Source organism: Hypomesus nipponensis, chromosome 5 (genome assembly GCF_054491055.1).
Source record: "Hypomesus nipponensis isolate SF chromosome 5, ASM5449105v1, whole genome shotgun sequence".
In the NCBI taxonomy this organism is placed as follows: domain Eukaryota; kingdom Metazoa; phylum Chordata; class Actinopteri; order Osmeriformes; family Osmeridae; genus Hypomesus; species Hypomesus nipponensis.
This window is the reverse complement of record NC_140365.1, coordinates 1,293,294-1,320,089: the sequence shown is the minus strand read 5'-3', so window position 1 is coordinate 1,320,089 and position 26,796 is coordinate 1,293,294. Positions and strand designations below refer to the sequence as shown.

General features: G+C 45.0%; 2 protein-coding genes across 6 annotated transcripts; one reads left to right on the top strand and one right to left on the bottom strand.

Moving 5' to 3' along the window:
• The first annotated feature begins 675 nt into the window (after positions 1-675).
• Positions 676-10,616, top strand: gab3 (GRB2 associated binding protein 3). Of its 5 annotated transcripts, none has more exons than XM_084697497.1 (10): positions 676-914; positions 3,711-4,014; positions 5,747-5,918; positions 6,186-6,832; positions 7,010-7,062; positions 7,230-7,455; positions 7,749-7,836; positions 7,981-8,050; positions 8,257-8,379; positions 9,487-10,616. In XM_084697497.1, the coding sequence occupies exons 1-10, from the start codon at positions 843-845 to the stop codon at positions 9,601-9,603; spliced, it is 1,872 nt and encodes a 623-aa protein (XP_084553623.1). In that variant the 5' UTR covers positions 676-842; the 3' UTR covers positions 9,604-10,616. The 5 variants fall into 5 exon arrangements, with proteins under 5 accessions (XP_084553623.1, XP_084553621.1, XP_084553622.1 ...); XM_084697495.1 differs by having other exon boundaries at positions 7,007-7,062; XM_084697496.1 differs by having other exon boundaries at positions 7,007-7,062; positions 8,260-8,379; positions 9,487-10,615.
• Positions 10,617-10,948: 332 nt separating this feature from the next.
• arhgef9a (Cdc42 guanine nucleotide exchange factor (GEF) 9a) lies at positions 10,949-26,391 on the bottom strand. Its single transcript, XM_084698436.1, has 11 exons — positions 26,308-26,391; positions 22,277-22,456; positions 21,885-21,974; positions 18,821-19,030; positions 17,364-17,543; positions 16,742-16,974; positions 16,469-16,598; positions 14,876-15,007; positions 13,182-13,425; positions 12,955-13,023; positions 10,949-12,848 (listed from the first exon to the last, which is right to left on the bottom strand). Exons 1-11 carry the CDS (start codon positions 26,314-26,316, stop codon positions 12,676-12,678), a joined length of 1,650 nt encoding a protein of 549 aa, XP_084554562.1. The 5' UTR covers positions 26,317-26,391; the 3' UTR covers positions 10,949-12,675.
• Between the last annotated feature and the right edge of the window lie 405 nt (positions 26,392-26,796).

Genomic DNA, 26,796 nt, shown 5'->3' with positions numbered 1-26,796 from the left:
ACCAAACAGTTCACCCAATATTCAGCGATATAGCGTTCTCTTATGCAATATATACTTTAAATGAATTTATTCCAAATATAAAGCACTGTCATTGTTGCTGAAATTGATAACTGAATAAAATAAATCGATATGATTAATTTTTTTCGAACATATGATGTAAAATATTATCAACTGTAAAATATCCACTCTACAGCAGTAATGTTTTTATTTTTCCTCCATAGCTATGCTGTATGAAAGAAGCCACGAGCCTAAGTGACAGATGGCAGAGAAAAGTTCCCACACAGCATTTTTCTGTGGCGCAACCATTTGTCTTTTATCCTTTTCAAGATCTTAGTTGTGGCTGGTTTTACAAACAAATTTAGATGAGAGTACGGTCCTACTCCACCCTGCACACCGTAATTCTCTCTCTCTATAAACGTTTTCTCGCCAATATATGAAAATAAATGTTACAACCCCCGCCCTTCCCTCTTTCCCTCTCTCTCCTCAGCCACTCGCTATTCTGTCAGAGACGCACGCTTACTCACACCGCTTCTCCCCACCCACCCACCCATCCTCTCTCTTTCTCTCTCTCTCTCTCTCTCTCTCTCTCTCTCTCTCTCTCTCTCTCTCTCTCTCTCACACACACACACACACACACTCCCTCTCTCTCTCTCTCTCTCTCTCTCTGCTCTCCTTGTCTGTCAGTGTGATCAATGGCTTGACTTCCTCCTTTTGGTACGGCTGTAGGCTGTATACAAGAACACAGGATCTGCCTGGCGATACGTTCAGTTTCACAACAGCGGTTACATTAGCTTGAAGACAAGTACACCTTGAAAACACAACGGATTTACTCTGCAGTCAAGATGAGCGCAGGGGATGAGGTCTGCACCGGCTGGCTCATCAAATCTCCCCCTGAGAAAAAACTAAAGAGATTTGTGAGTATGGTAACAGGCTGGGTGGGTGTTTTATGTGCTATTGTGATGTTTTCTACCCAAGCTGGAGTAGCACCAGTTCCTGCTGCAGAGCAATGTGTGTGTGTTTGTAAGTGTGTGTGTGTGTGTTTATGTGTTTGTAAGTGTGTGTGCACACGAGAGAGACACACAGAGAGAGAGACAGAGACAGAGACAGAGACAGAGACAGAGACACAGAGAGAGAGAGAGAGAGAGAGAGAGAGAGAGAGAGAGAGAGAGAGAGAGAGAGGAATAAGACAGACAGAAAATAGAGATGTTCCTCTATCAACACAACAGCTCTGCTGCGCAGCTGTTTACATTAACATTTTCAGATGTTCCTTTTGCATGTTGCTAGCTGGGACACGTATCAGGATTAGTGTACAGCTTCTGGTTTTTCTATCTCTGAGTCTTTCTTCCTCATTTTCACAGTAGTGGTACTGTAGTCAATACTGATGTTCAGCATCGCTGCTCTTTCAAAACAATAGATGTTTTTCCCATGGTCCACAACGTAGACTTGCTTGGAGGTCCCTTTTGGTTGTGTTGTTTTTGTCCTGCACCTGTGAGCAAAACATCGTCTTTCGCTTTAAACTTTGTTTTGAAATTGTGTCTTTCCACATCAAGATAAATGGAACTTAACTGCATGAGTGTTATTCTGTTGGGATCATGTGAGAGTGTTATTGTGTGGGAGGGAAGAGGCAACACACCCATTAGGAGTTTGGCGTTGAGGGTGTTATATTCTGTGAAATTTGGGTGTGTATTGCGAAACATGGGAAGTCCTGCCAAGCACTTCAAAATGACCCGACAGGCAGAAATGACCAGGCGGTATGATGGCTGTTAGCACTTCCTTTACACAGAACATAGCTCCGAGAGGACTGTTGTTAAAACTAGAACAGTGAAAGAGGGACTGTGGTGTTTCTCTTGAGGTAGAGTAACTTCACAGACGTTTTTTTGGCAGAATATAGTTCAAGGGCTTTGTGGAGGACACAGACAAACAGGAAGTACAAGGGTTTCCATTGTAAGGTCGGACCATGAACAGTGCTCTGTGTAAGGGACCGTCAGAGTAACTTGAAGAAACAGACAAGACAGAGAAAGACACCAGGGATCCAGTCCAATGACAGTGTGAATGTCTTCTAACATGTCGAAACAGCAACACATCATTTCAGACACAGTGGTTGAGAACGAATTCATAAGAAAATAAATGTATACTAATGTAAGACTCTTTTCGTGAACTTCTATTTATACATTTCCTTATTAGATAAATTCTGTAAATTAAAATACCATAATTTAATTCTGAATTAGTTTATGTAATGTATTTTTATCCATCCTCAAAAGTTTGTTTCTAAACAAATTGCTGTTTAGATGTAATCATATATACAGATTCCGCCAAGAAGTGAGTTAACACTAAGGGTTATGACATAGATAGTGAAGAAACCAAAACTGGCCTTATCTCTGTTACAGTGTGGGAAGAATGGATGTAAATGTGCGTCTGTATATGGATGTAAATCTTTGGGTTAGCCTCTGTTTACGGTAGGACTGAATAGGACTCTGGGTACAATAAGGCAAAGTTTTGGTTTAAAACAAAGAGAAATGGTCACATGTTGTCATGTTCATACCTTTCGAAACACAACACAAGTCTTACAAGTCTAACACGACTTCTTGAGAGAAGTAGCTGGCAGGGTAACAAGCCAAGCTACATTGCAGATATTGATGGTACTACAACAACAGGAGGATTGACCTCACAGTGTTGTTGACAATATATTCACCCTTTAGTGACTCAATAACTGGCAGCAGTCCTCTTGCCTTCATTAAATATGTATTTATGTATTTTTAAAATATTTTCTTAACTTTTAAAAGGAGGTTATCATTCTATGCCTCCCAAAATGTCATGCTGGCAGTCTACTGACAAGATCAATAATATATGAATAACCTGGATTCTGAATTCATGAGGCAGTTGGGCTAAAATATAACAACCAAACAAAAACACACTGTAACATGGCTCTTTAATCGCCTCACAGCAACATTAAATAGTTTACCGGGCCATCTAAAAACCAAATGACCAGAGGATGTAGCCTACTAAGGTGATATAGCTGTTTGTGACTCTCTTTTTACACAGAAATAACTTCCCCTTTGTGGCACTTCTGGGAATCATTGCTGTCAGTTCCTCCCAACACACAAGATGAGAACATGGATGTCTATTCTGGGGGTCTGTCCATGAACATTAGGTGATATGCATGGTCAGAGGAGCAGCACTGCTTTTTCCATGACTAAGTCTGTCTGTTCCACGCTGAATTGCATTTGACACAGGCTGACACAGGCCCTGATGCTGAGAGGGGCCCCATCATGATGACAGTGCTTTGTATTTTATCTGGTGCTGTCAGGTGTTTACATAGTGACAAAGGGATTTGTGAAGTTTTTTTTGTTTTGTGAGATGCTTTTGTTGTTTTCAATATGCAGATTTTTTTTCAAATACTGCATACTGTATAATTCATTACCCCTAAGTCACAGCAACATAACAAAAAAAGGCAGAACAAGGACTGTCCTTTCTCTCACAGAAGTGTTTGGAAAGTAACTAAATAACTGATAAACCATTCAGGTGCACAAAGGATCTGACCCTGTATTCCACTGTAATATAAAGTTATAATACATGGAACAAGTCAATTTAGCAATAAGCAGGTGCTTTTTTCCAAAGCGACATACAGGAGCAGATTTTAAACCTCTTGATCTGCAGTCAAAAGTTTTAACTTTTGTTTGAACCCCCACCACTCTCCCCTCATCCCCCAGGCGTGGAGGAAGCGATGGTTTGTGCTTCGCCGTGGGCGCATGAGCGGGAACCCTGACGTTCTGGAGTACTACAGGAACAAGACGTCTAGGAAGCCCATCCGCACCATCGACCTGAAGGACTGTGAGGTCCAGCTCATGGAAGAGCAGTGGCTGGTCAGGAGGGAGTTCCAGAACCAGCATCTGTTCGTGGTGAAGACCTCCTCACGGATCTTTTACCTGGTGGCCAAAACGGAGGAGGAGATGAACTGCTGGGTGTACAGCATCAGCCAGATCTGCCACTTCGGACCTCTGGACGATGGGACAGGTAGGAGCCATGAAACATCCAATCAACACAGACTAGAGTTAACCCAACTAACCCAACTAACCAAACTGACCTAGACTAGAGTTAACCCAACTAACCCAACTGACCCAACTGACCCAGACTAGAGTTTACCCAACTGACCCAACTGACCGAGATTGGAGTTAACCCAACTGACCCAACTGACTCAGACTAGTGTCATAGCAACAGTGTCCAAGCCTCCTCAGCTCAGATAACATACATTTTCCTATGTACATTCACCTATTTGAATACCGCACTCTGTCATTTGCATTCGTCATTTCAAAAGTGTTTACAGAGCGTTCTGTGTGGCTGCTCGCCGCATGCTGAAGCTCAGGCTGAAGCGTGGTTCAGGCAGGGCCCCTCAGCCTCCGTCTGGTTCAGACAGGATAGGCACTCTGGGTAAGAGCCGGCAGTTGGAACATTGAGTAAAACATTGTCATCTGTGTGGAATAGATAGAGAGACGGCCTGATGCTGTAACAAAGAGGGGAGATATGGGAGTGGAGCTGGTCTGCACATCAGGGTTACACATTACTGGAAAAGATAACACAGAGTGAGTCAATGAAACACCCAGTCCTGGTTGACCCCCCTGCACAGCACAGACAGACCTCCTCCAGACCCCCCTGCACAGCACAGACAGACCTCCTCCAGACTCCCCTGCACAGCACAGACAGACCTCCTCCAGACCCCCCTGCACAGCACAGACAGACCTCCTCCAGACCGCCCTGCACAGCACAGACAGACCTCCTCCAGACTCCCCTGCACAGCACAGACAGACCTCCTCCAGACCCCCCTGCACACCACAGACAGACCTCCTCCAGTCTCCCCTGCACACCACAGACAGACCTCCTCCAGTCTCCCCTGCACAGCACAGACAGACCTCCTCCAGACCCCCCTGCACACCACAGACAGACCTCCTCCAGTCTCCCCTGCACAGCACAGACAGACCTCCTCCAGACCCCCCTGCACACCACAGACAGACCTCCTCCAGTCTGGGGAAGGAATTATTTTTCAACCAAGAGAAAAGTGCAAAACGTTTATTTCTCCGAAGCTGGATTATTTTCCATCTTCAAGCATTATATTATTCAACAATAACCTTTGAAATGACATGAAAACATACGTACCATCACCAGTTCAGTCTGGGCCTTTCAAACTCTCCATACAATTTCTGACCTATTTTCAGTAGCAAGATCGTGTTTATGCTACACATGTTGAATGTTTATGCAACATGAAAGGTGTTTACACAACACAAGTCTTGTGGGGGTTGAGCCACACAGAACATTGTGTTTAGCAGATAGGTTTTTCAGTTTAGATGGTTGATTAAGCAGCTTATCTTTGTGGAGGTAGTTCAGTTGAGGGGGCTCCAAGACAGGGCCCCCTGCTGGACATTTAGTGTAACAACGTTTAAGACAAACGTTCGACAGATACTGCATGAAGTCATGTATGATGCTTCCCACCGTAACACTGGTCACCATCTTCGTTGCTCTCTCTCTCTCCCTCTCTCTCTCTCTCTCTCTCTCTCTCTCTCTCTCTCTCTCTCTCTCTCTCTCTCTCTCTCTCTCTCTCTCTCTCTCTCTCTCTCTCTCTCTCTCTCTCTCTCTCTCTCTCTCTCTCTCTCTCTCTCTCTCTCTCTATCTCACACTCTCTCACATCTCTCTCTCTCTCTCTCTCTATCTCACACTCTCTCACATCTCTCTCTCTCTCTCTCTGTCGTTTCAGAATCAGAGGAAGGCTTCTCTCAGACCCCAACCTCCCAGCAGCCCTCGCCCGCGGCGTCCTTTACAGGAAACCATGACAGGCGAGCGACGCTGAACCAATCAGAATCCAGCTACCCCCGGGACTACCTCTTCCTGTCGCAGTGCGAGACGGGGGATAGGGTCAGTATCAGAAGGTACGGCTGCCTCCTGACCCAGCGTGTGGGGTGGAACATCCCTGGGGACACCCTGTGTGCTAACACCGCTACCCTGCTCTGCTGCTGATAGCTGGTGTTGATGTTTCACTGGTGTCTTGATATTGGTAGGGACATGCTGACCCCATTCTCAACTCCATTCTTCTAATGCCCTGGGATATCAGACCAATAATGACAATGTTTGTTGTTAAAGATATATTATGTTGTATGCTGTTTGTTAATTTTTGTATTTTCTTTTTTTTCTGACAGTGACAGTTTTTCGAACTCGGAGAGATCTCTGGAACAGAACTCGTCAGACAACACTATCGAAGACTCCTTCTCTTCACCTCCATGCACCGACCCCTCTCCATCCCCTTTCCCCCTCACAGGACCCTGTCCATCCCCTTTCCCCCTCACAGGACCCTGTCTGTCCCCCTTCCCCCTCACAGGACCCTGTCCATCCCCTTTCCCCCTCACAGGACCCTGTCTGTCCCCCTTCCCCCTCACAGGACCCTGTCTGTCCCCCTTCCCCCTCACAGGACCCTGTCCATCCCCCTTCCCCCTCACAGGACCCTGTCTGTCCCCCTTTCCCCACGCCAGGACATCCGAACCCCCCTTCAGCGCTCCCTGCGCCCCCACCTTTCTTGACAGGCCGTTCAACTTCTCATCCTCATCCTCCTCTCCACCAACCCTTCATCGCACCCCCGACGTTTTTCAGTTCGACAAGCTCTATTCTTCTCCCCTGTCGGAGGTGAGTGTGGAGGGGCAGACCCCTCCCCCTCTGCCCCCGAAGCCCGTTCACCTGTCGGAGGCCACGGCGGATGAGGGTGCCCGGGTGGCCCTGGGGGCTGCAGGGGGTCTACCTGCCCCTCTCCCCAGGAGGATATCCCTGTCAAGCCTGGACTATCCCAGACGAGGTGAAGTATACACCTGCACAGCCCCTCCCTACGGCTCTACACTCACACTAAGAGACACTGACATATTAGTTGTGATGCTTTTTATTGCACATTGGCCCTACGAGGTGATTTAAGACCTATTAGCCACACAGCCACAGCAACACATTTATTGAGGATACATTTTTTCATTTCCAGTAGATGTTGAAGGCAGTGCAGTGAGGAACTGGAACAAACGACTAAGTCTTAATTTGGTGAGAGAACAGTTTTTTCCCCCTCATTGTTTCACATAGAGAACTGATAACTGCATCATCATCAACTCTTCTGCCTCGCATGTCACAGACGACATCTGACAGGTCAAGTTTTCAATCTCACGTTCCGCTCGTGTTTTGTCTGCTGATCTTGCCGGGTCTGTGTCCAGAGTCCCTTTGGAGGCCGACAGAGCTACCTGGACGACTCCTACGTCCCCATGGCTTCCCCCGCTCTCTGCGGAGTAGAGGAGGGGTCAGACGGCTACCTTCCCATGAGCCCCACCTCCATGAGCTTCACCAGCTCCAGCATGAGCACAGACTCTGTCTCCCCTATGGGGCTCCCTGCAGCGCTGGCTCCGCCGCCTGTGAATCGGGATCTTAAACCTCGCAGGAGGGGTGAGGACAGAGAACACATTCCTATTTTTAGCGTCAAAACTGTTTTGTTTGTTTTTTTATTACGGGGAATTGCTTTAAGAAGCGTTGAAACTTGCTTTCGCAAGCATGTTGTGCACTGACACATCAGGTTTTTTCACAACACACTTCATCTTGTGACTCCCATGAGTCTCTCTATGACACATGAGGAAAAAGACTGTTTTTTTTTCCCCCCAGTTCTTCTTTTGTTTCATGACTCATGGTTTGCTGCACAGCTGAAGTGTCATAACAAGCATGTGTTTCTCTCTGGTCCTCAGCACGGCCGCCCCCTCTAGATCTGAGAGGGCTGTCCACCATCAGGGAAAGCTCTCACCTTCCTCTGAGCAGGACCATGACAGAGCCGGGGTGAGATACCTGCTCACACCCACAACATCCTGACCTGCGTCATGAAGCATTGTTTTAGATTAGAAGATAATCATTCTACGACTTGTCATGCAGAACTTTGTTTGATTGCGTGTGTATATTTAGCTTTGTTTGTTCTATTCCTAGAAATGTCCTCCTGGAAAGAAGACATGTAACAGCGGGGGTTAAAGATCAAGACGTCAGCTGCAGTCCAATAGTAATGTTGTATTGTTACACAGTTGCACATATTAGTGTTACACAAGGGTTGTCATGTTACCATGAGCACAAACAAACTCTTAAGAAAGTTCAGGTCAAAGCAAAAGCTGGACAACTTTTTCACTTTAGATAGTGTAAGAATCTAATCCTTTCAATATACCTTCCTATGACGTGTGTCGCTTTGACTGAGGTTGTCCTCATCCCCAGCAGGAGTCCAGACAGATGTTCCTCCCATCTGCCGACACCACAGCCCAGCTCTGGGGCCGGAGATCCAACCTCGACTACCTTTCTCTGGCCTTCAACCCTGCATCTCCCTCTCCTGTACAGAAGGTAAAGAATTATGTTGAATGCAGTGGTCAACAGATGGGAATAGACTGTCTCCGCAGCCCGACAGGAAATCAATTCAACCTTTTAATGGCATTAACAGGGCCTGTTCCTCCGGTTTATCACACAATTACAGTTTTAAGGACACCTACATAAAATCGTAGTCTGGATTTTGTGTATCCAGTATCACAGAGCCTTTCTCCTCAATAAGTATCTTTTCTTTAACATGTATTAGCAAACATTGTAGAAAACCAACTGGCATCATATTCCTACAGACAGCCAATACATAGAAGGCATTAGATTTTCTATTATTCAATCTTTTATGTCACTCAATCTCGAACCGAAAGAGAAATTCTGCGGTATCCAGGCAACAAGTCCTCGTGCATGTACATATTGTGTTTAAGTGCAACATATTGTTGAAGTGGCACTCCGGCTCTCTGTTGTGGAGTGTACCCAATATCGATGGATCTGGACGCTTGATGGAGTCTCTGCATTATTTAATGTTGTTTCCATCAGATCGTCATTTCTAAAAGCCAAGAATACTGTATGTTAGTATCCTTGTTTGGTCTCCTCTCTGTGGCAGACATTTTTTGTAACAACGTTCTTAAAGCGATGGATTCACCTCCAACATTAAGCACATCTGCAGCAGAAAACAGAAAATAAAAAAAGACTGCCATCCCCATTGAATGGTGCAGAAGTGTCTATCTCCATAGTAATAAGCCGGTGACTCAGTTTTTGTGACGTTCTTTCTGACGGTAGATGAAATGCTGAAAGTGCAGAGAATACTAATGCTTGCTCACAGGCTGCCTCATTTGAGAGAACATATGACAAGAATTTGTATTTGAATTTGGACGCATCCTCTGCATAACTGACAGTCAACAGTTACTCCTGCTGCAGTGTGCAGTTTTTGTTACAGTCTTTATGATGAAGTCTGATTATGAAATGAGAGAGACAGAAAGAGAAAAAGAGATAGAGAGACAGAGAGAGAAAAAGAGAGTGAGAAATAGACTGCAATACCGATAGGTCAATGGACCTATCAACAATAGGACGATATGTTTAGGGGGCATCTTTCAGCAGGATTGTTTATCAACTCCCCCCCTTTCCCTCCTCCAGAAGCCCCTGCTTGCTGATGAGTACAGGGTGGACTACGTCCAGTTGGATGAGAAGAAGACCCAGGCACTGAAGTACACTCAGATGGAGTGGAAGGACGTCCGACAGTCCAAGGTGTGAAACACAGATGTTGTTGGGAGAGTTGGACGACATCTCAATGTCACGCGTTTACGCGCGCTGGTATGGTCGGATGAAGAAAGAAAACACACTTTGTAACACACCTGTTCGAATATAAACATTTGAGGATGGAAAGCAGTGTTGTCGGAAGGTGTCTAAACTCGTTGTCTATGGTCTGGGGGACACTCTGTTTAAACAAAAAAGAAATAGAGAGAGAGAAGTAATGGTTGATACACTGTGAAAGTCATCCGACTGTGCTTTGTGTCTCTGTTGTTTTTGTATCAAGTAATTTAATTTAGCAAAGGTGAAAAAGACACTTAAATACCTATGTTCATTCTTAGGTGAAACTAGATTTCGAAATAAATAATACAGAAAGTCACAACACAATCTTAGACGTAGACTGGTCAGAGTATGAAACAACTGAACCCTCAGCTGAAAGGAAGGCCTTCGTGGAAGTATGTCCACAGATATAGATCTTTGCTCAAAGAGGCGTACATGCACACATTTTCATGTTTGAAGGCTATCTAATCATGGCTTTGCAGCAGACTGGTTTGTGGCCATGTGATATCAGAACAGGGAGTTGTAAGGAATGGTACAGTCCATAAAGCTAATGCTGTCTGTCATAAAGTTTAGACCTGATGCTGTGTTCTTCAGTCAAGCCACTGTAACCCACGCCATCTAAATAGAGAAGCACAACTCACTCAGCACGCCTTTCTGCTGAGATGAAGAAGGTAAGAAGCCTGATTGGGTCAAAAAAGCCATTCTCATTGCATAGATAAACAAAGAGAATATGTGGAAAACGTAGCTTAGCTCAAACTGTACAGTCATCATGCTCTCTTGTTAATTTCAACAAATGTATGCTTTAACTGGTAAGTGTAATGTGTGCAAAAATGCACACCGCACGAATATTTTCATGCTTTAATAAAAATCTGCCAAATCGTTTGTGCCTAAATGCGATATCTGTCGTTCCCATTATTTGCCTGGTGAGGGCGCTGTGATGCACCACGGTGAATTATACCACAAAGATTTGTAATTTGACTGCTCCAGTGAAAATACATGATAAAATGGATAAGATTAAACAATAACATATGTACGCATCATCTTAAATTGTTCAAATGTGGATTTGATGTTCGTGTGCCGATATAAACGTCCTTTAGAATGTCTGTCATTACATCACGTTGAGCGTTACGATGACAACAATCAATGAAAACGCGCGGTAAACACGGTAGTGCAGCTTTGCTGTGAAATCAGAGTCCTTCAGTTTCAGTTTTTGGGTGGCATACTTATGTTCAGTTTGGGTTAATTGATGACACTGCAACATTCACAATAGAAGACCTCAACAAGCACGTCGATGTGTTTCAATTTATTCCAAGCCATAGTCACAGAATAAATTATAGATCGTCCATGATCATTGATAAAACAAACAAAAAAATAACAACTTAACAATTCAGATACAGTACTTAAGCATTTGTTTCCATTGTTACAATGCATTTATTATAAATTAATGACAATTCATACATCAGTTTAAGATACTTAACTTAATAATCAAAGCTCTTTGTCCTTCCAATATTACTGCAGACTTTCATAATGCACTTTTTTAATATATCCAGTGCAATCTAACATCTTATATCATTTTTGAGGCATATAAATATCCTTTTAAAAATTGTTTTGTCCCCTTGGATATAAATATAGAGAACGATAACCAGCTTGAGCAATTAAATTGCATCCTCTATGTGAAATTCTGCTAAAACTTTGAAACGTGAGACATTTTATTCAAATGCCTTACAACCCTTAAAGACTAGAATTTGCCGTGTCATTTCAGCCTTTTGGCAAGCATCAAAGTGAAGGCTTTAAACTGCTATGACAGGCATAGAATCAGGATGTCATCACATTGTGCTGGCACCATTTCAACTATCCCTGGAATAGGACAACTGACATGTTGTATTGTAATTTTTTGAATAAAAGTAGTAGTTTGTTATTCTTTCACTTTCAAGATCAAGGATGAATTTCACATAAAAATATAGTTCCTAGGTAAGGAACTTATTGACTTGGACCATCAAGGCCCAGAGTGTATTGTGTGTTTTCATGTTTTCATTCAAACTCTTAAGACAGAAGTATTGTTGTTGAATGGCTAATTTGGGTGGCTGAAGTGCATTATAGCCATATATTCCCTCTCATGAAATTAGAGGTGCGTTTTGGAGAAGTGCAACTATCTCAACATGACTGTGATAAGCCCAAAAATAGTTTTTCATGGCCCAGAAAAGCTCTCGGTCCTAGTCATTAAAGCAATATGCAATTTATGAGAGATTAATAAATCATAACATCACTAACTGACTCTGCTGTCTTGGTGCTGTAACTGGTTAAGGAGACCATTCACAGGACAACACAGGATCGTCGCTGTCTGTCAGCAAAATATATACACCATGAGTACCCTGTCAACAGTATAAGATGTCAAAATTGAAGTTGATGATGTTAATTCTCTTTTCTTTGACCCGTACGAATATAATTGCACAAAGAATACCTGCAATGGAGAGTTGTCATGCATTGTAAATAAAACACTGATTCTAGATGGGGAGGAAAATAATATTTACAAAAACAATAAGAGTGTTTAATTTGGCCGGCATCGTCAATGCTAAAACTCTACGAGAAAGAAAAACGAGAACTCATAAAATGCCCATTAAGGTCACAGTGAACTGTAGGACACAACCAATTTTGGCATAAAGATAAGTGGACGACGAGTGCTTCCTCCTTTTCCCACGTGGACACTTGTGTTTTGTGGTTCACCACAGTTCCCTAATCACGTCCACAGACAGAGATCATGAACAACATTCCCACAGGTGGAGGGGAGGGTGTTTTGGTTTTCTGTTGGTTTCCGAAGGTCATCGATCTTTGTGGTGGAGCAGTTGCTACTTGCAGTCATACGGATAAAGTGATTAGAACAGTACAGTCATCAGTACGATGTTCACAAGCTAAATGTTTCCAAAAATCCAAAATACTTCCGGTCCATACTTTTCGCGTCCGGTTTCCACGACAACCGTGCCTCTCAAAAATAAGTTGGTCTTGCAGGAGCGTCTCTTACTTCCTAAACGGGGTTAACCTGCTGAAGTTCTGCCAGAAAGGTGACTGGCTCCTTTTAGGTTCATTGAATTCAAAGACATCTGATTGTGCCATTCCATCAGCTACCAGGTACTGTCCTGGGGCCATGGGGTCACCAGGGGGGGGGTAAGCAGGGGGCACCGATCTCTGGCCTGCATATGAGATGACAGGAGAGTTAGACAGGGGGGGGGGGGGGGGTTTACACAGATGTACCTAAAGATAAATGAGCTTCATGGGTACACTACAGATGGAGTTTACCTTTCTGTTTGGTCATTCTTCGCACTGTCATGGCAGCCTGCTTCTTCTGATATTGAGATATCTCAAACCCTGAGGGAACAGACACCGAACGCCAAAAGTGTTAATCGAAGCACACGGCACCCACGCTGAGAGACATGTGTTGTTTTTTTAGGGACACAATTCTTTTATTACACCATGTTTTGCTATACTTTCTTTTATTTTTAAATGAACAACAAAAAAAAGCACACCTATTTTTTCATCCTCCTGCACCATTTTCCTCTCCTCGTGAAATGCTCTGAGCCAGCGAACTTTCTCCTCCAGCTTCTTGGCCAGAAAGATGTGGATCTCGTCTGAGTCTTTGTTACTCAGCTTGAACGCGTTCTTTACGCTCACGTTGAAGTCGTCGTCCCGCCCATCCACGGCGTCCACAACGTGGTACCTGTCCATGTCGATGCGGCCCTTGTAGTACAAAATGTCTCTTCGTATTAAATCCTGTGATAAATGAGAAAGACAGATTGCAGTGTGCAGCGTGCTGTCAGAGACACAAAGAGGAACAGATTCTCCTCGCTGCCAACGTCCACTTTGCGAGCTCTTTAATGCAGAGAGACACAGTAAAACACCAGGGACGACAGGCAGATAATGAAATAGGTACGGGTTTCTGGCCAGGATCAAGCACAAGTCCATTTGACTAATTGCTGCCTATCAATATCATTCTGACAGGAGTCCATGCAATCAGCCCGGCAGTATGAATAGTGGACTTTGCTGCCAGCAGATGTTCAAGATTCCTGGCGTCCCTGTTAGCGCGACCCTGTTAACGCATCCCTGTTAGCGCTGCCTATTCCTTCCACGTGCTTGCATCTCGCATCCCATCTGCCAGCGGTAAACTCAGACACAGCCCTGCTGTGCTGTACTCACAGATCTGTTTGGACAGGACAGATCTGACATAACATGCAGCTGTCATGCAGCTCAATCAATGACAGGGTGAAACATCAATGACAGGGTGAAGAGTCAATGACAGGGTGAAACATCAATGACAGGGTGAAACATCAATGACAGGGTGAAGAGTCAATGACAGGGTGAAACATCAATGACAGGGTGAAACATCAATGACAGGGTGAAGAGTCAATGACAGGGTGAAACATCAATGACAGGGTGAAACATCAATGACAGGGTGAAACATCAATGACAGGGTGAAACATCAATGACAGGGTGAAGAGTCAAGAGAAGACCCAGGACTCACAGACACTGAGAGAATGATGGGAGACGAGCCCAATCACATTCAACCAACCAGCAATGAGGGTCAGTGTAAATGGAAGTTTTACTTTTACTCAACTATTCGACTGACTGTTCGCTACAAATGCTAACATGGTCTGAACTAATGCTGGAGGTGTCATCAATTCTTCAAAGTGTGCATTATCACAGGTGAACTATCCATTTCAGAAGTGAAAAAGTGTGGGGTTTTGTGGCAAAACAAATAACTAGAGGCAGAATAGAGATTAACTAGAGGCACAATACAAACTCCAGCTTGTATCCTCAGTAGGCAGAGCTCTGGGATGTAAGCAGCACTCTCATCTCGAACCTCTGTACGGCTGGAACAAGACACGGGCTCAGCACTTTCTGCTGTTTCCCTGTGACTTTGTGTTTAGCACAATAAATCATTACCTCGGCTCAGACCCTCCGGCAAGCTGAGCTGGAGAAGTGACTTTCTCCCTCAGTATTGACCTTCCTCTGGATTCCTGGGAGAGGAACTAAATGTGCAAACACACATTCTGATTTTTCTGCCAAGGTTTTCACAAACCACGACCGATTGATCATGCGAGGCGTGTTCACAACAACTGGAAAAGTGCGGACTGATACAAAATGGAAGGCAGATGAGTAATGTGTGGATGCAGATGCAGGTTCAGAGTTTGTTAAAACAGCACGAGAGGGACCTCGCCCTCACCTTTTTACACATCACCATCTGGTGGTCGAACAGGAAGAAAACCCTGGTCTGACTCCTCCCGTAGGGCTGGTATATCCAAGACAACTCCCCAGTGTAGACAAGCTCCGAACTCCTGTCCAGGAGATCCTCCCCCTGCATGCACAGGGGAATAAAACAAACGTCTTGTTTTGAAGAGAAAAACTTTTCTAACTATCTCATCTGCGAGCAGTGAGCAATCTCACTGTATGTATTTCGTTTTTGGTTTTGTAATTTGAAGAGTGAAGGAGGGCCTACAGGTGATTTTGTAGCTCAGGTGACCTTGTCTGAAGTTAATCTACTGTCGTAGACCACAGCTTTCCAAAGGGGTAACCCAACACAGACAATAAATACACAGCAAAGTAAGGAAATTCTTACACTCGTAAAGAAAAAGAATTTGACCTTTTTTACTTGACATAATTACAGTGCCTCTGTGACTATGCAACCTCAAGAAAAATCCTCCCGAACTGGGTCAGAGCGACCTGCCAACGCACTGCCTCTCCTGCACCAGGCATCCTGTTCAGCAGAGATCAATTCAGAACTCATTTCATTAGCTTCATCTGGATGAAAAGGGGAGCTTCAAAAACCCTGTCAACAACTAAGTCTGCTTCTCATTAGAACGAAGACAAGTGAGAAGGAGGCCATTTATATTTGTTCCATCTTGAAGAGAGAAAAAACCCCACATTCCTTCCTCTCCAGCTAACTCTTATCAAAGGTTCTGTGTGACAACATATCAACATCTTCCTTGTGAAAATAAGATCCTTTGAGCCTCAACTCAAAAATAAAGTTTCTGTGTTGAGAAAAGATGTAATGAGACCACAGTGAAAGTCCTTGGTCTGTGATCACCAACAACTCTGGTTTGCTGTCCTGTTTGACTCTTACCTCCCAGTGTATCTGTTTCCTGTTTGACTCCTACCTCCCAGTCTATCTGTTTCCTGTTTGACTCCTACCTCCCAGTCTGTTTCCTGTTTGACTCCTACCTCCCAGTCTGTTTCCTGTTTGACTCCTACCTCCCAGTCTATCTGTTTCCTGTTTGACTCCTACCTCCCAGTCTGTTTCCTGTTTGACTCCTACCTCCCAGTCTGTTTCCTGTTTGACTCCTACCTCCCAGTCTGTTTCCTGTTTGACTCCTACCTCCCAGTCTGTTTCCTGTTTGACTCCTACCTCCCAGTCTGTTTCCTGTTTGACTCCTACCTCCCAGTCTATCTGTTTCCTGTTTGACTCCTACCTCCCAGTCTGTTTCTTGTTTGACTCCTACCTCCCAGTCTATCTGTTTCCTGTTTGACTCCTACCTCCCAGTCTGTTTCCTGTTTGACTCCTACCTCCCAGTCTGTTTCCTGTTTGACTCCTACCTCCCAGTCTATCTGTTTCCTGTTTGACTCCTACCTCCCAGTCTATCTGTTTCCTGTTTGACTCCTACCTCCCAGTCTGTTTCCTGTTTGACTCCTACCTCCCAGTCTGTTTCCTGTTTGACTCCGACCTCCCAGTCTGTTTCCTGTTTGACTCCTACCTCCCAGTCTATCTGTTTCCTGTTTGACTCCTACCTCCCAGTCTATCTGTTTCCTGTTTGACTCCTACCTCCCAGTCCAGAACAGACGCCTGCCACTGGGCCATCTTGTCGATGTTTTCCAGGCGACGCTTGCGTTCGTTAATCTGCTGTGTGACGTTCCGCATGACTGCCAGACCAGCCGCAACATAACGGTAGTCGCTACAAGAAGAATGAAAACACAAACTGAAACATTCAAATCCGGTCTGGTGGTTAGACAAGCCTGGAAGTACAACTGACGACTACCAATAGTAGATGGATGGCAAACACACCATTTGTAAGTAAGAAAACACTTTGCGGCATACCTGTGGTCCTGGACGGTGTACTTTAGCAGTTCGGCCAGCTGCAGAGGGTACTTGCAGATCTTCTGGACCGGAGTGAGCAGGAAGCCGTCAATGGCGATGTCAATCATCTGCTGGACCAGACGACAAGCCTCAAAGAAGTGCTGGTAGCGTCCGTCCCTCATCAGTCTGGACAGCTCCATGCAGGCGTCCACGTGGTTGTTGCAGTACTCTGAGTATATCCAGAAGCCATCTTGCTGCGGGACAAAACACGGATCACAACATCACAGTTTTAAAAACTGTCCCTCAAATCACAACCCACCAGAGTTGGCAAAAGTACACACATCCTTCACACTCAAATAGAAGATACTCTAATTAAAAAGACATGAGTTGAAGGACTGAATGAATATTTTCCAAAAAAGGTTGAATTATGTTTTTCATATTCAAACTGTCTAAACTAAATTAAAAAAATTAAAAAGTATTTTTGGGGAATTCTTTTTTTGCAAATATTTGCACTTTTGTTACTTCCCATATCTGCAACCCGCCATTACAGTTAATACAGTATAACTGTTGACGATTATGTATGCAGTTGAACAAATGCTGATTCCGGTGTGTCTCTTTCTAGTGTGAGTGCAGAGTATCTTACGTGCTCCAGGAAGCAGGGGCCTATCTCACTGAGGTGGGGTTCTTCTGTGTTGTACTGCTTCTCCAAATCTCGAACAAACCCCAACTGGAATCTGTAGATGTCCTCAATGTTCCCGAATATGACTTTCAACTGGTCATCGTTAAACATGTCCCTTCTTTTTTTGCATTGTCGAAAGTAACCCTGCAGAGACAGAACAACATCAAGGAAAGAGTGAGACTGGTCTCACAATACGTTTACGAACCCCTACTTGTCAATATAATACACAATACATATTCAACACATTTAAATAACAGGTTAGCCAGACTTAAGTGGCTTATAAATACTTTGTTGGGCATTCATATCTATAAAGGTTATAAAGTTGTTATTTATTACAAAGAAAATATTTTAACTATTTGAACTTCCAATCCCCTACCAAAACGGAATAATCTTAATAAAATGTTTAGAATTGACAGAGCACATCAAACCAGAGGACTTTCTACATGCCTCCAGCAAAGCTGTTTCTGTACGCAGGAGTCTGTGTTATGCAACACAGGCCTTTCCCTGACTCCTTCTCTGGAAGCTCATTTCTCCAATAACATTTCCAGTCATTCATGAAAAATCCTCCACTTTCACAGAGAGCCCGGTTACGCTTCACTTGCCTTCTCCATCCACCTAGACGTGCCCCATTTGGACCATGGGATGGTTGTGCTTAGTGCGATACCGACTTAATGTTTCAAAAGTTCACTTTGAAGAATAGTGTAATTCTGCAGGGGACCTGTGATTCATAATGTGTTTCCCTGAAATCCACAAGATTTAAAAAATGATTACAGTGAAAAACCCTGATGTGAGTGTTAGCTTGGTTCTTTGCCTCACAGCCAGAAAAGGTCAACCCGGACCACATTATTTGTGTGACAATCAGAGCCTCGGAGATACTTCCTGCTATTTTTCCACTTAAAAGTTTTGATGGCGTAACGTCTTTGTGAAAAGAGCAAAAACGAATAAAATAATAATAAAAGCTTTTTGAGATCTTTTTCATGTAGCCTCTTAAGTGTGTTGTTTGACAGAGACCGTCAGAGCGTGAAGAGATGGAGTGCTTGTTACTATATCTGTTGGTGGAGAGTGCAGTGAGACGGGGGAACTGCTATTTCCACACGGAGCACCAGCTCTCACGGGTCAGTGTTCTCAGTCATTGGTTTTCAACTCTCATCGGGACACACTGTAGCTGTGTCACTTTTGTTTAGGACGCCGTTGATTGAAGCCAAGCCTCTGTGAGACTTGTTCCAGTCCCGGCCTGAGAGCAGGCCGTGTCACACCACATGCAGAGACGGGGAGCAGAACCACGTCGGTTTTGTTTTGTTTTGTTGTTTTACCTCAGCGATTTTCAGGCGTTACTGATCGTTACTTACTGACTTTTAGAACGACGACTGGATGACAAGTGCGTCTTTCCAGCGAGTGTTCTGCCCGCACTCCCCGCCTACCTCACAGATGTCCTTCAGGTGTTTGATGTAGTGGCGTTCTGTGCTCATGATCTCGTTGATGACGTTGGCCCTCATCTGGTCGCGGTTCTGCGCGGGCTGGCCCAGGCAGAGGCAGTCGCTGCTGGGGCTGGCCTCCGCGTGGCCGTTCTGGACCTCACTGGGCCCCTCCACGGCCTCCACCACTGAGCTCTCTTCCTGGTTCACCCACAGCTGACAGGAAACACACCCAGTCAGCCTGGACACGTGCAACCACAATACGACTTCATCTTAACGGAGATAGAACGCAAATACTAAACAAAAAGGTTATTGTATTAGTATAATTATCCTTGTAGGAAATGCAAAAAAATAACACAACCAGTCAGATTGGACATGAACAACCAAAATAAGAGTTAAACTAAATTGATATAGAATACAAAAATGCAACAAACAAAAAAATTGTTGGTATATGTATCTTTGTTGAATATTCAAGAGAGAGAATCAATTCACGCCCGGCAGATCTCTACAGCGTGTGTAATATAACCGTCCTTATTGAAATAATAATACTGCATTATGCAACAGTCATTTTGTTGCTGACAGCACAGGACTAAATGACCAAGGCCGTTACAGCAGGGATGTAATGGTTATAAAACACGTACATGATTGTCTTTAGGAGTCTGCAAGACTGCTCCATGTTATGGAGACTAGGCCTACAGCAAAACACACGTCTACACTGGACAACAGAGACAATCTAACCTGATTATATAAACATGGAGTTAGTCGCAAAAACACTCTACTGCTAGCATTACTCCACTGCAGTCCAAAGCACTTTCTTTTTTGTAACATTATGTGCAAACAATGTTGTTACAATGACAGCCTGTTTAGGCAACAGTGTTCTGAAGGCTAGTGTTAGACTCAAACTACATAAATGATTAGCTCTTCTACTGCATCTGTAAAAGAACAGACTGTTAGAAACGTGTGAAAAGATTTGCCATCCTTATGAATTCTAATAAACACATAGCAGTTATGTTGAAGTTAAATAGTTTATGCAACAAAATATGAGACGCTTACTTTGTGTAGTTGAGCATCAAAAAGTAACAAGCATGTAATTGGAGGTTAGTTTGAGTATACATCACTGCAAAATAAAACTTGAAGCATGTAAGGCCACAGAATGAGAGAAAGAGATATTGGAATGCCATAACACAGACTGGATTATAACACAACAGAATGTTAATCCACAGTACATCCACGTTATGCTGGCTCCAACGGAACGCATGCATCCACATACGTCTATAAACACCCATTATCAGGTGCTATTTCACATCAACTGCAGTAACTATCTGCACATAATGGCCACAACTTTAAAGCTAGGGAAAGAGTAGAAAATACAAACAAAGAAGGTGACGTCTTCCTGTTCTTTGTTCTATCATTATCTGTCACCTTCTCCTGGGTGGAGGAGTTGCAGGAGTTGTGAGCACATTAGCGCATTGCATGCTGGAAGGCATCTCAAGGAATGAACTGTCACTTTGTGTAATCCTCAAAGGGAACTAATTTTAGACTGTTTGCCAGAGGACACTGGGTAGGTAGCTGACTCCTGCTACAAATCCAAGTAATCATGTTGTTCAGGAAAACACACATTAGAAGCCAGCTATGATGCAACTGCATTGTTAATCTGTACTTTTTGCTCTAGGGTCTGATAAAGCCTTGTTCCTGGAGTTTTATCTTATCCTGTTTTATCTCTAACAAAGCATGTCATTAAGTAAGTGATAAAGGAGAAGATGAGATAGCAAGTGTGAGCTTAAGTATTTATTCCAGATACTGAAGGTTAATGGTCACCACAAACCCGAGCTCTGGCCTGCATGCCAGTGTACTGTGACATACAAACAGGCTGGTGTCTTGAATGCAATAATCTGCCGACATGTATGCAAAACGACGTCACTACCCAGTATTATTAGAATTATTGACTGTTGGACGGTGAAGCAAATTGTCCTCCTGAATTGTTCTTTGTTTATGCATCCACAGGACATAGAAGAAGATTGGATATCAAACAGCAACTCCAGCTCATCCAGCCACGGATCCAAACATCCCATAATGCCAACCGAGATCTCCTCTGAATGTGATGTTAAATATGCATGTGTCCATATGGAGGCCTTGTGAAATGCGGACTCTATTTCAGACATCTGGCCGCAGTCCTGGTCCTCTCTTGTCTCTGCTTGAGTCACATCTTCTATGCGTGTCTATTTAGAGCATACTCCCCCCCCCTTTCCTCAGAGCACTGGACAAAACCGTATGGAACATTCATTGAGTAGGTGCAAGAATCGTGAAAGGCTCTTAGGGTTTTAAAAGAATGTATGCTACCTAAAGTAACTTTCAGCATGCTAACAAATCCTGCTCCATAAAAGAACCATTAAAATTGCTTTTCTTCTGAAAATCTTCTCCGTCCCCATTGGTCGCTGAGCAATCCTCGTTCTTTTGGCCGAACCTGTTTGATATGTTGCTAAAAGGTTCATTAAATATGTTTTACTGTTGATGATACAAATCAGTGTCTTAGTAGTTCCTCTTGAGTGAGAGGAGGTGGAGAGTCAGAGCAATTAACTAGTGCAGCACAGGCCTGCACACCCAATCTGAGCAGACACAACTGGCATAATCAATAAAAACACCTCTCTATGGTACATCACAATCATTCAGAGGCAATAAAACATCTAATTAATTATTTATTCAATCGTTTCTAGATCTACCTCAAATTTTCCTGCTTACAAGCACATTGTTAAAAGTGGTTCTGTTCTGTCTGCACTCAGACACCCACAATTATGGCCTTTGTTTTGCAGATACCAGGAGATAGCAATATTTGCTGAAGGTAAATTCACATCATTTTGGTGAGGGAGGAAGGGGAGATAGGTAGATTGTGGGTCATACACTCTTAAGATTCTCCCTGGTGGTAAAGTAGACAGTTGAATGCCTCACAGGTTCGAGATTTGGAATATGATCAATGGAAGCAGCAGTAGATAAGCAACAGGATGCCAGTTATGGGGTGTGAGATGCTAGTATAACAGTTATTCTTTTCATTTAAAAACTCGGTTAGACGCACCTTGGTCGTTGTGTTTTGGAACCGTGACGCTGCTATTGGGTTGATATAGAAAACCTGTTTTGTTTGAGGTTGGGATGGGTGAGATTCAACCTTTGAAAAGAAAAACATGGCACACCTGGTTCATATCTGGTCAAGCACTTCAATTTCACGGGTACCAAGCAAAGACAACCAGCCAGTGACGCCCTGACTATATATGTTTCAGCAAACAACAGTATGAGTCATCAATGTACACATCTATCTTCAACATAGGCTCTAGAGTGAGATTGTCGTGACCTATGCTGAATAACAATGACACGACAAATAACAATCAATCATCACACTGAGATCCGGCCGAACCAGCATACGGCTTCAGAGACGAGAGATACAACCGACAACAAGAATCAGCTTCTCACCCTCACAAAGCTGGCAGGGAACCATCCCTCCTCATCATCGATCTGGCCCCACCACCAGTCCTTATTGGACGCGTCCAGGACCTTGATGACATCCCCCGCCTTAAATGCCAGCTCCCTGTCGGCCATGGTGACATGATCCCAGACGGCTTCTGCACTGACGATGGATCCTCCACTGATCAGCTGGGGGGGAGACAGGAGGGAGAGAGGAGGGAGAGAGGAGGGAGAGAGGAGGGAGAGAGGAGGGAGACAGGAGGGAGAGAGGGGGAGAGAGGGGGAGAGAGGAGGGAGAGAGGAGGGAGAGAGGAGGGAGAGAGGGGGAGAGAGGAGGGAGAGAGGAGGGAGAGAGTAGGGAGAGAGGAGGGAGAGAGGAGGGAGAGAGGAGGGAGAGAGGAGGGAGAGAGGAGGGAGAGAGGGGGAGAGAGGAGGGAGAGAGGAGGGAGAGAGGAGGGAGAGAGGGGGAGAGAGGAGGGAGAGAGGAGGGAGACAGGAGGGAGAGAGGAGGGAGAGAGGGGGGAGAGAGGAGGGAGAGAGGAGGGAGAGAGGAGGGAGAGAGGGGGAGAGGAGGGAGAGAGGAGGGAGAGAGGGGGGAGACAGGAGGGAGAGAGGAGGGAGAGAGGAGGGAGAGAGGAGGGAGAGAGGAGGGAGAGAGGAGGGAGAGAGGAGGGAGACAGGAGGGAGAGAGGAGGGAGAGAGGGGGGAGAGAGGAGGGAGAGAGGAGGGAGAGAGGAGGGAGAGAGGGAGAGAGGAGGGAGAGAGGAGGGAGAGAGGGGGGAGACAGGAGGGAGAGAGGAGGGAGAGAGGAGGGAGAGAGGAGGGAGAGAGGAGGGAGAGAGGAGGGAGACAGGAGGGAGAGAGGAGGGAGACAGGAGGGAGAGAGGAGGGAGACAGGAGGGAGAGAGGAGGGAGAGAGGAGGGAGAGAGGAGGGAGAGAGGAGGGAGAGAGGAGGGAGACAGGAGGGAGAGAGGAGGGAGGGAGAGAGGGGAGAGAGGAGGGAGAGAGGACCTAGAGGAGGGAGAGAGGAGAGAGCTAGACAGGAGGGAGAGAGGAGGGAGAGAGGAGGGAGAGACTGGAGAGAGGAGGGAGAGAGGAGGGAGAGGAGGGAGACAGGAGGGAGAGAGGAGGGAGAGAGGAGGGAGAGAGGAGGGAGACAGGAGGGAGAGACCTGGAGAGAGGAGCTAGAGAGGAGGGAGACAGGGGGAGAGAGGAGGGAGACAGGAGGGATACAGGAGGGAGAGAGGAGGGAGACAGGAGGGAGAGAGGAGGGAGAGAGGAGGGAGAGAGGGAGAGAGGGAGGGATAGAGGAGGGAGAGACTAGGGAGAGAGGAGGGAGAGAGGGGGAGAGATTATTAGACGGGAGAGAGGAGGGAGAGAGGAGGGAGAGAGTAGGGAGAGAGTAGGGAGAGAGGAGGGAGAGAGGGAGAGAGGAGGGAGAGAGAGGGAGAGAGAGGGAGAGAGGAGGGAGAGAGGATGGAGAGACCTGAGAGAGAGGAGAGAGGATCTAGAGAGGAAGGAGAGAGGAGGAAATAGACCAGAGAGACGACTAGACACCGAGAGAGGGGAGAGAGGAGGGAGAGAGGAGGGAGAGAGGGGAGAGAGAGGAGGGAGAGAGGATCTAGAGGAGGGAGAGAGGAGGGAGAGAGGGGGGAGAGAGGAGGGAGAGAGGAGGGAGAGAGGAGGGAGAGAGGAGGGAGAGAGGAGGGAGAGAGGAGGGAGACAGGAGGGAGAGAGGAGGGAGAGAGGAGGGAGACAGGGGGGAGAGAGGAGGGAGAGAGGAGGGAGACAGGAGGGAGAGAGGAGGGAGAGAGGAGGGAGAGAGGAGGGAGACAGGAGGGAGAGAGGGGGAGAGAGGAGGGAGAGAGGAGGGAGACAGGGGGGAGAGAGGAGGGAGAGAGGAGGGAGACAGGAGGGAGAGAGGAGGGAGAGAGGAGGGAGAGAGGAGGGAGAGAGGAGGGAGAGAGGGGGAGAGAGGAGGGAGAGAGGAGGGAGACAGGGGGGAGAGAGGAGGGAGAGAGGAGGGAGACAGGAGGGAGAGAGGAGGGAGAGAGGAGGGAGAGAGGGGGAGAGAGGAGGGAGAGAGGAGGGAGAGAGGAGGGAGAGAGGAGGGAGAGAGGAGGGAAACAGAAGACATCCAGAGAGAGACAGCACTCAGACATCAGATTTTCATACATTTTCATGCGTCTTTCCGTAAGTTTTGGTTGTTTTGAATGACTGTGGGTGTACAGAGAATTTCTCAGAGCAGCCGTGCGAGTGACAGCAGATAACCATGTCACATGTGCAGCTAGGATGGAAAGATTCTCCTGATCCCACTGTTCCTTTCAGCTTTGCACATGTCGTCATAGTCTGGTCACACTAACTAGGCTCCCAGCAGCAGCATCCCCAGCAGCAGCATCTTCTAAAGGGACTTGAGAATTTCACAGCACCTGTGCTACTTTCAGTCCTACTTTTCCATCTTTCTAAATTGTCCTCAGTTGGGCAGCAAAGGCAGTATATTTACCTTATCATATCTAATGCGGATTCCCTATGTCCAAATACCCTTTCTACACATAAAGGACCATTTTTATGGAAGATGTTAAAATGTTGGTCTATATTGTTCTCAAGGTAGTGCGCTTGTGTGGATGTTCTTTGCTTCAGTAGCCCATACTAAGTGTACTGAGGGATATGTTGTGGACACCAGAAAAAAATAAGTCAACAATAAAACAATCATGTGATACTATAATGGAACAGATCTTCTATGTAGTTTACAGCCCTCACAAAGACTGCTGCAGATGTGACCCCATAAGGAATGAAATACAAATATGTTTAGAGTTAGAGGCAAATAATGACTGGCACAATGGCACAGTGAGTCACTGATTAAAAACTTCAAAACCGAGATGTAAATTACAGTCAATAAAGCCAATATGTTCTGTCTGATACATTTTTAGCATGAGACTTGACTCAGTCTGGAGAAGAAAAAGTATTTGTATCTCTATGTGCATCAGTGCATTTCTATTGGAACGTACCTCTGACTACTTTAAACACACACACCTCTGTTTTGATATTACATCCTGTTTAAATCTTTTTCAAAAACGTGTCTTTTGAGCTTTTGGACAATTCATTTTACAATTGTTTTCATGATAATCATATTACCACCCAAGCTTTTGGTTGACAAAGATCTATTCTGGGATACTACACCGTGAATTCAATGCATTTTTACATACTTTATCTCAATTTACTGTTCTGCTGTAACTGACTGCATTCTAACTCTGTTTTAGGTTACTGGAAATTATTATACAGGAAATTATTCTATAGAATCGACAACTGTATACACAATGGTTTTACATGCACAGCTCTTGGAAGCCAACTGTATAATGAAATACAAGACATGTCTGTGCTATCAATATGCTGTGGCACAGCAAAAGTATTCGGTCAGAAATCGGCCTAGCCAAACAAACATTTAAATGCCAAACAGACAAGCTGTTCCATGGAGCACCGGGCCTTCAACTGATAAACAAGACAACCTGACAAGATGCGCATAAAAACTCCATAATAAATTAATCTTAATCAATACTGTCACATTGCCTATGGTCCTAAACCCTAACAGCTTTTTTTTTTCCTCACAGATGATTCGTTTTATAGCCCACTAAACAATATGACACACACATCTCAACACATGGCTCGTCGACATACTATTATGTAGCCTATTATCAACAAATAATGTATCCATTGGCTTTTGCTTAATTGCGTTCTAGATTCATCCGTACGGCCTAGCACTTCCTACACCTGAAACGTGCGACAAGGACATATTTTAAACACCGCTAACAGTCTTGGTCTAAGCAATAGCTCAAGCTAAGACGTTATTGCCCACATCACGCCAATAAAATAGAACGCAGGTCTGGGAAAAGTGAAGCGAGACCTAGATATCCTTACAAACCACAGTTGCAGTCTCTAGCAAGCTACAGTAACGACATTGACGGTCGAAATATAGTCTATTGTGGATTAAATGTCCTCCACAATACGACAAAATAGCTGAAGATGAAATAAAAAATAATACCAGCGCCATTCATGAAGCGTTAAGGCCTTCAGTGCCCCTCCGATGAACGCGCTATTGCTCCCACTCCCATTGCCTCCGTTCAGCTCCACAGTGCGTAGGCTTCCTGAGTGCGAGCTGTGATCCATATGCTACGCGCAGTGAGGTAGGCTACAGCAGACGCGCCACAAATCAACTTGCCATTGGTTTCTTACGTGCAATTGAAGGTCTTAACGTGATCCAATAGAATAATTTGCCCACAAAAAAAACGTAATATTGGCTTAAAATTTATGACATCTACATTTGCAGCCCATGCTCAAAGTCTTGTCAGTACACAACCTCAATCATCATCCTCACCATCATCATCCTCATCATCATCAGGGTCAATACCGTAAGATCCCCTTCCACTCTTGCTCCCTTCGCACGGTGGTTCCCTGAATAGACGAACCTAGTGCAGTTCTCTATTTGCTCGTACGCGCATACACCCAATGTGATGATAACGTTGCCGCTGTG

What these genes read in the sequence shown, in the direction of transcription:
- gab3 (XM_084697495.1), top strand. Translation starts at nt 843, where the DNA reads ATGAGCGCAGGGGATGAGGTCTGCACCGGCTGGCTCATCAAATCTCCC. An exon ending in AGAAAAAACTAAAGAGATTT is followed by an intron (nt 915 to 3,710) that starts GTGAGTATGGTA and finishes CTCATCCCCCAG; the next exon opens with GCGTGGAGGAAGCGATGGTT. An exon ending in AACGACTAAGTCTTAATTTG is followed by an intron (nt 7,063 to 7,229) that starts GTGAGAGAACAG and finishes GTCTGTGTCCAG; the next exon opens with AGTCCCTTTGGAGGCCGACA.
- arhgef9a (XM_084698436.1), bottom strand. An exon ending in ACCTGAAGGACATCTGTGAG is followed by an intron (nt 17,544 to 18,820) that starts GTAGGCGGGGAG and finishes CTGTCTCTGCAG; the next exon opens with GGTTACTTTCGACAATGCAA. An exon ending in AAGAATGACCAAACAGAAAG is followed by an intron (nt 12,849 to 12,954) that starts GTAAACTCCATC and finishes TCTCATATGCAG; the next exon opens with GCCAGAGATCGGTGCCCCCT.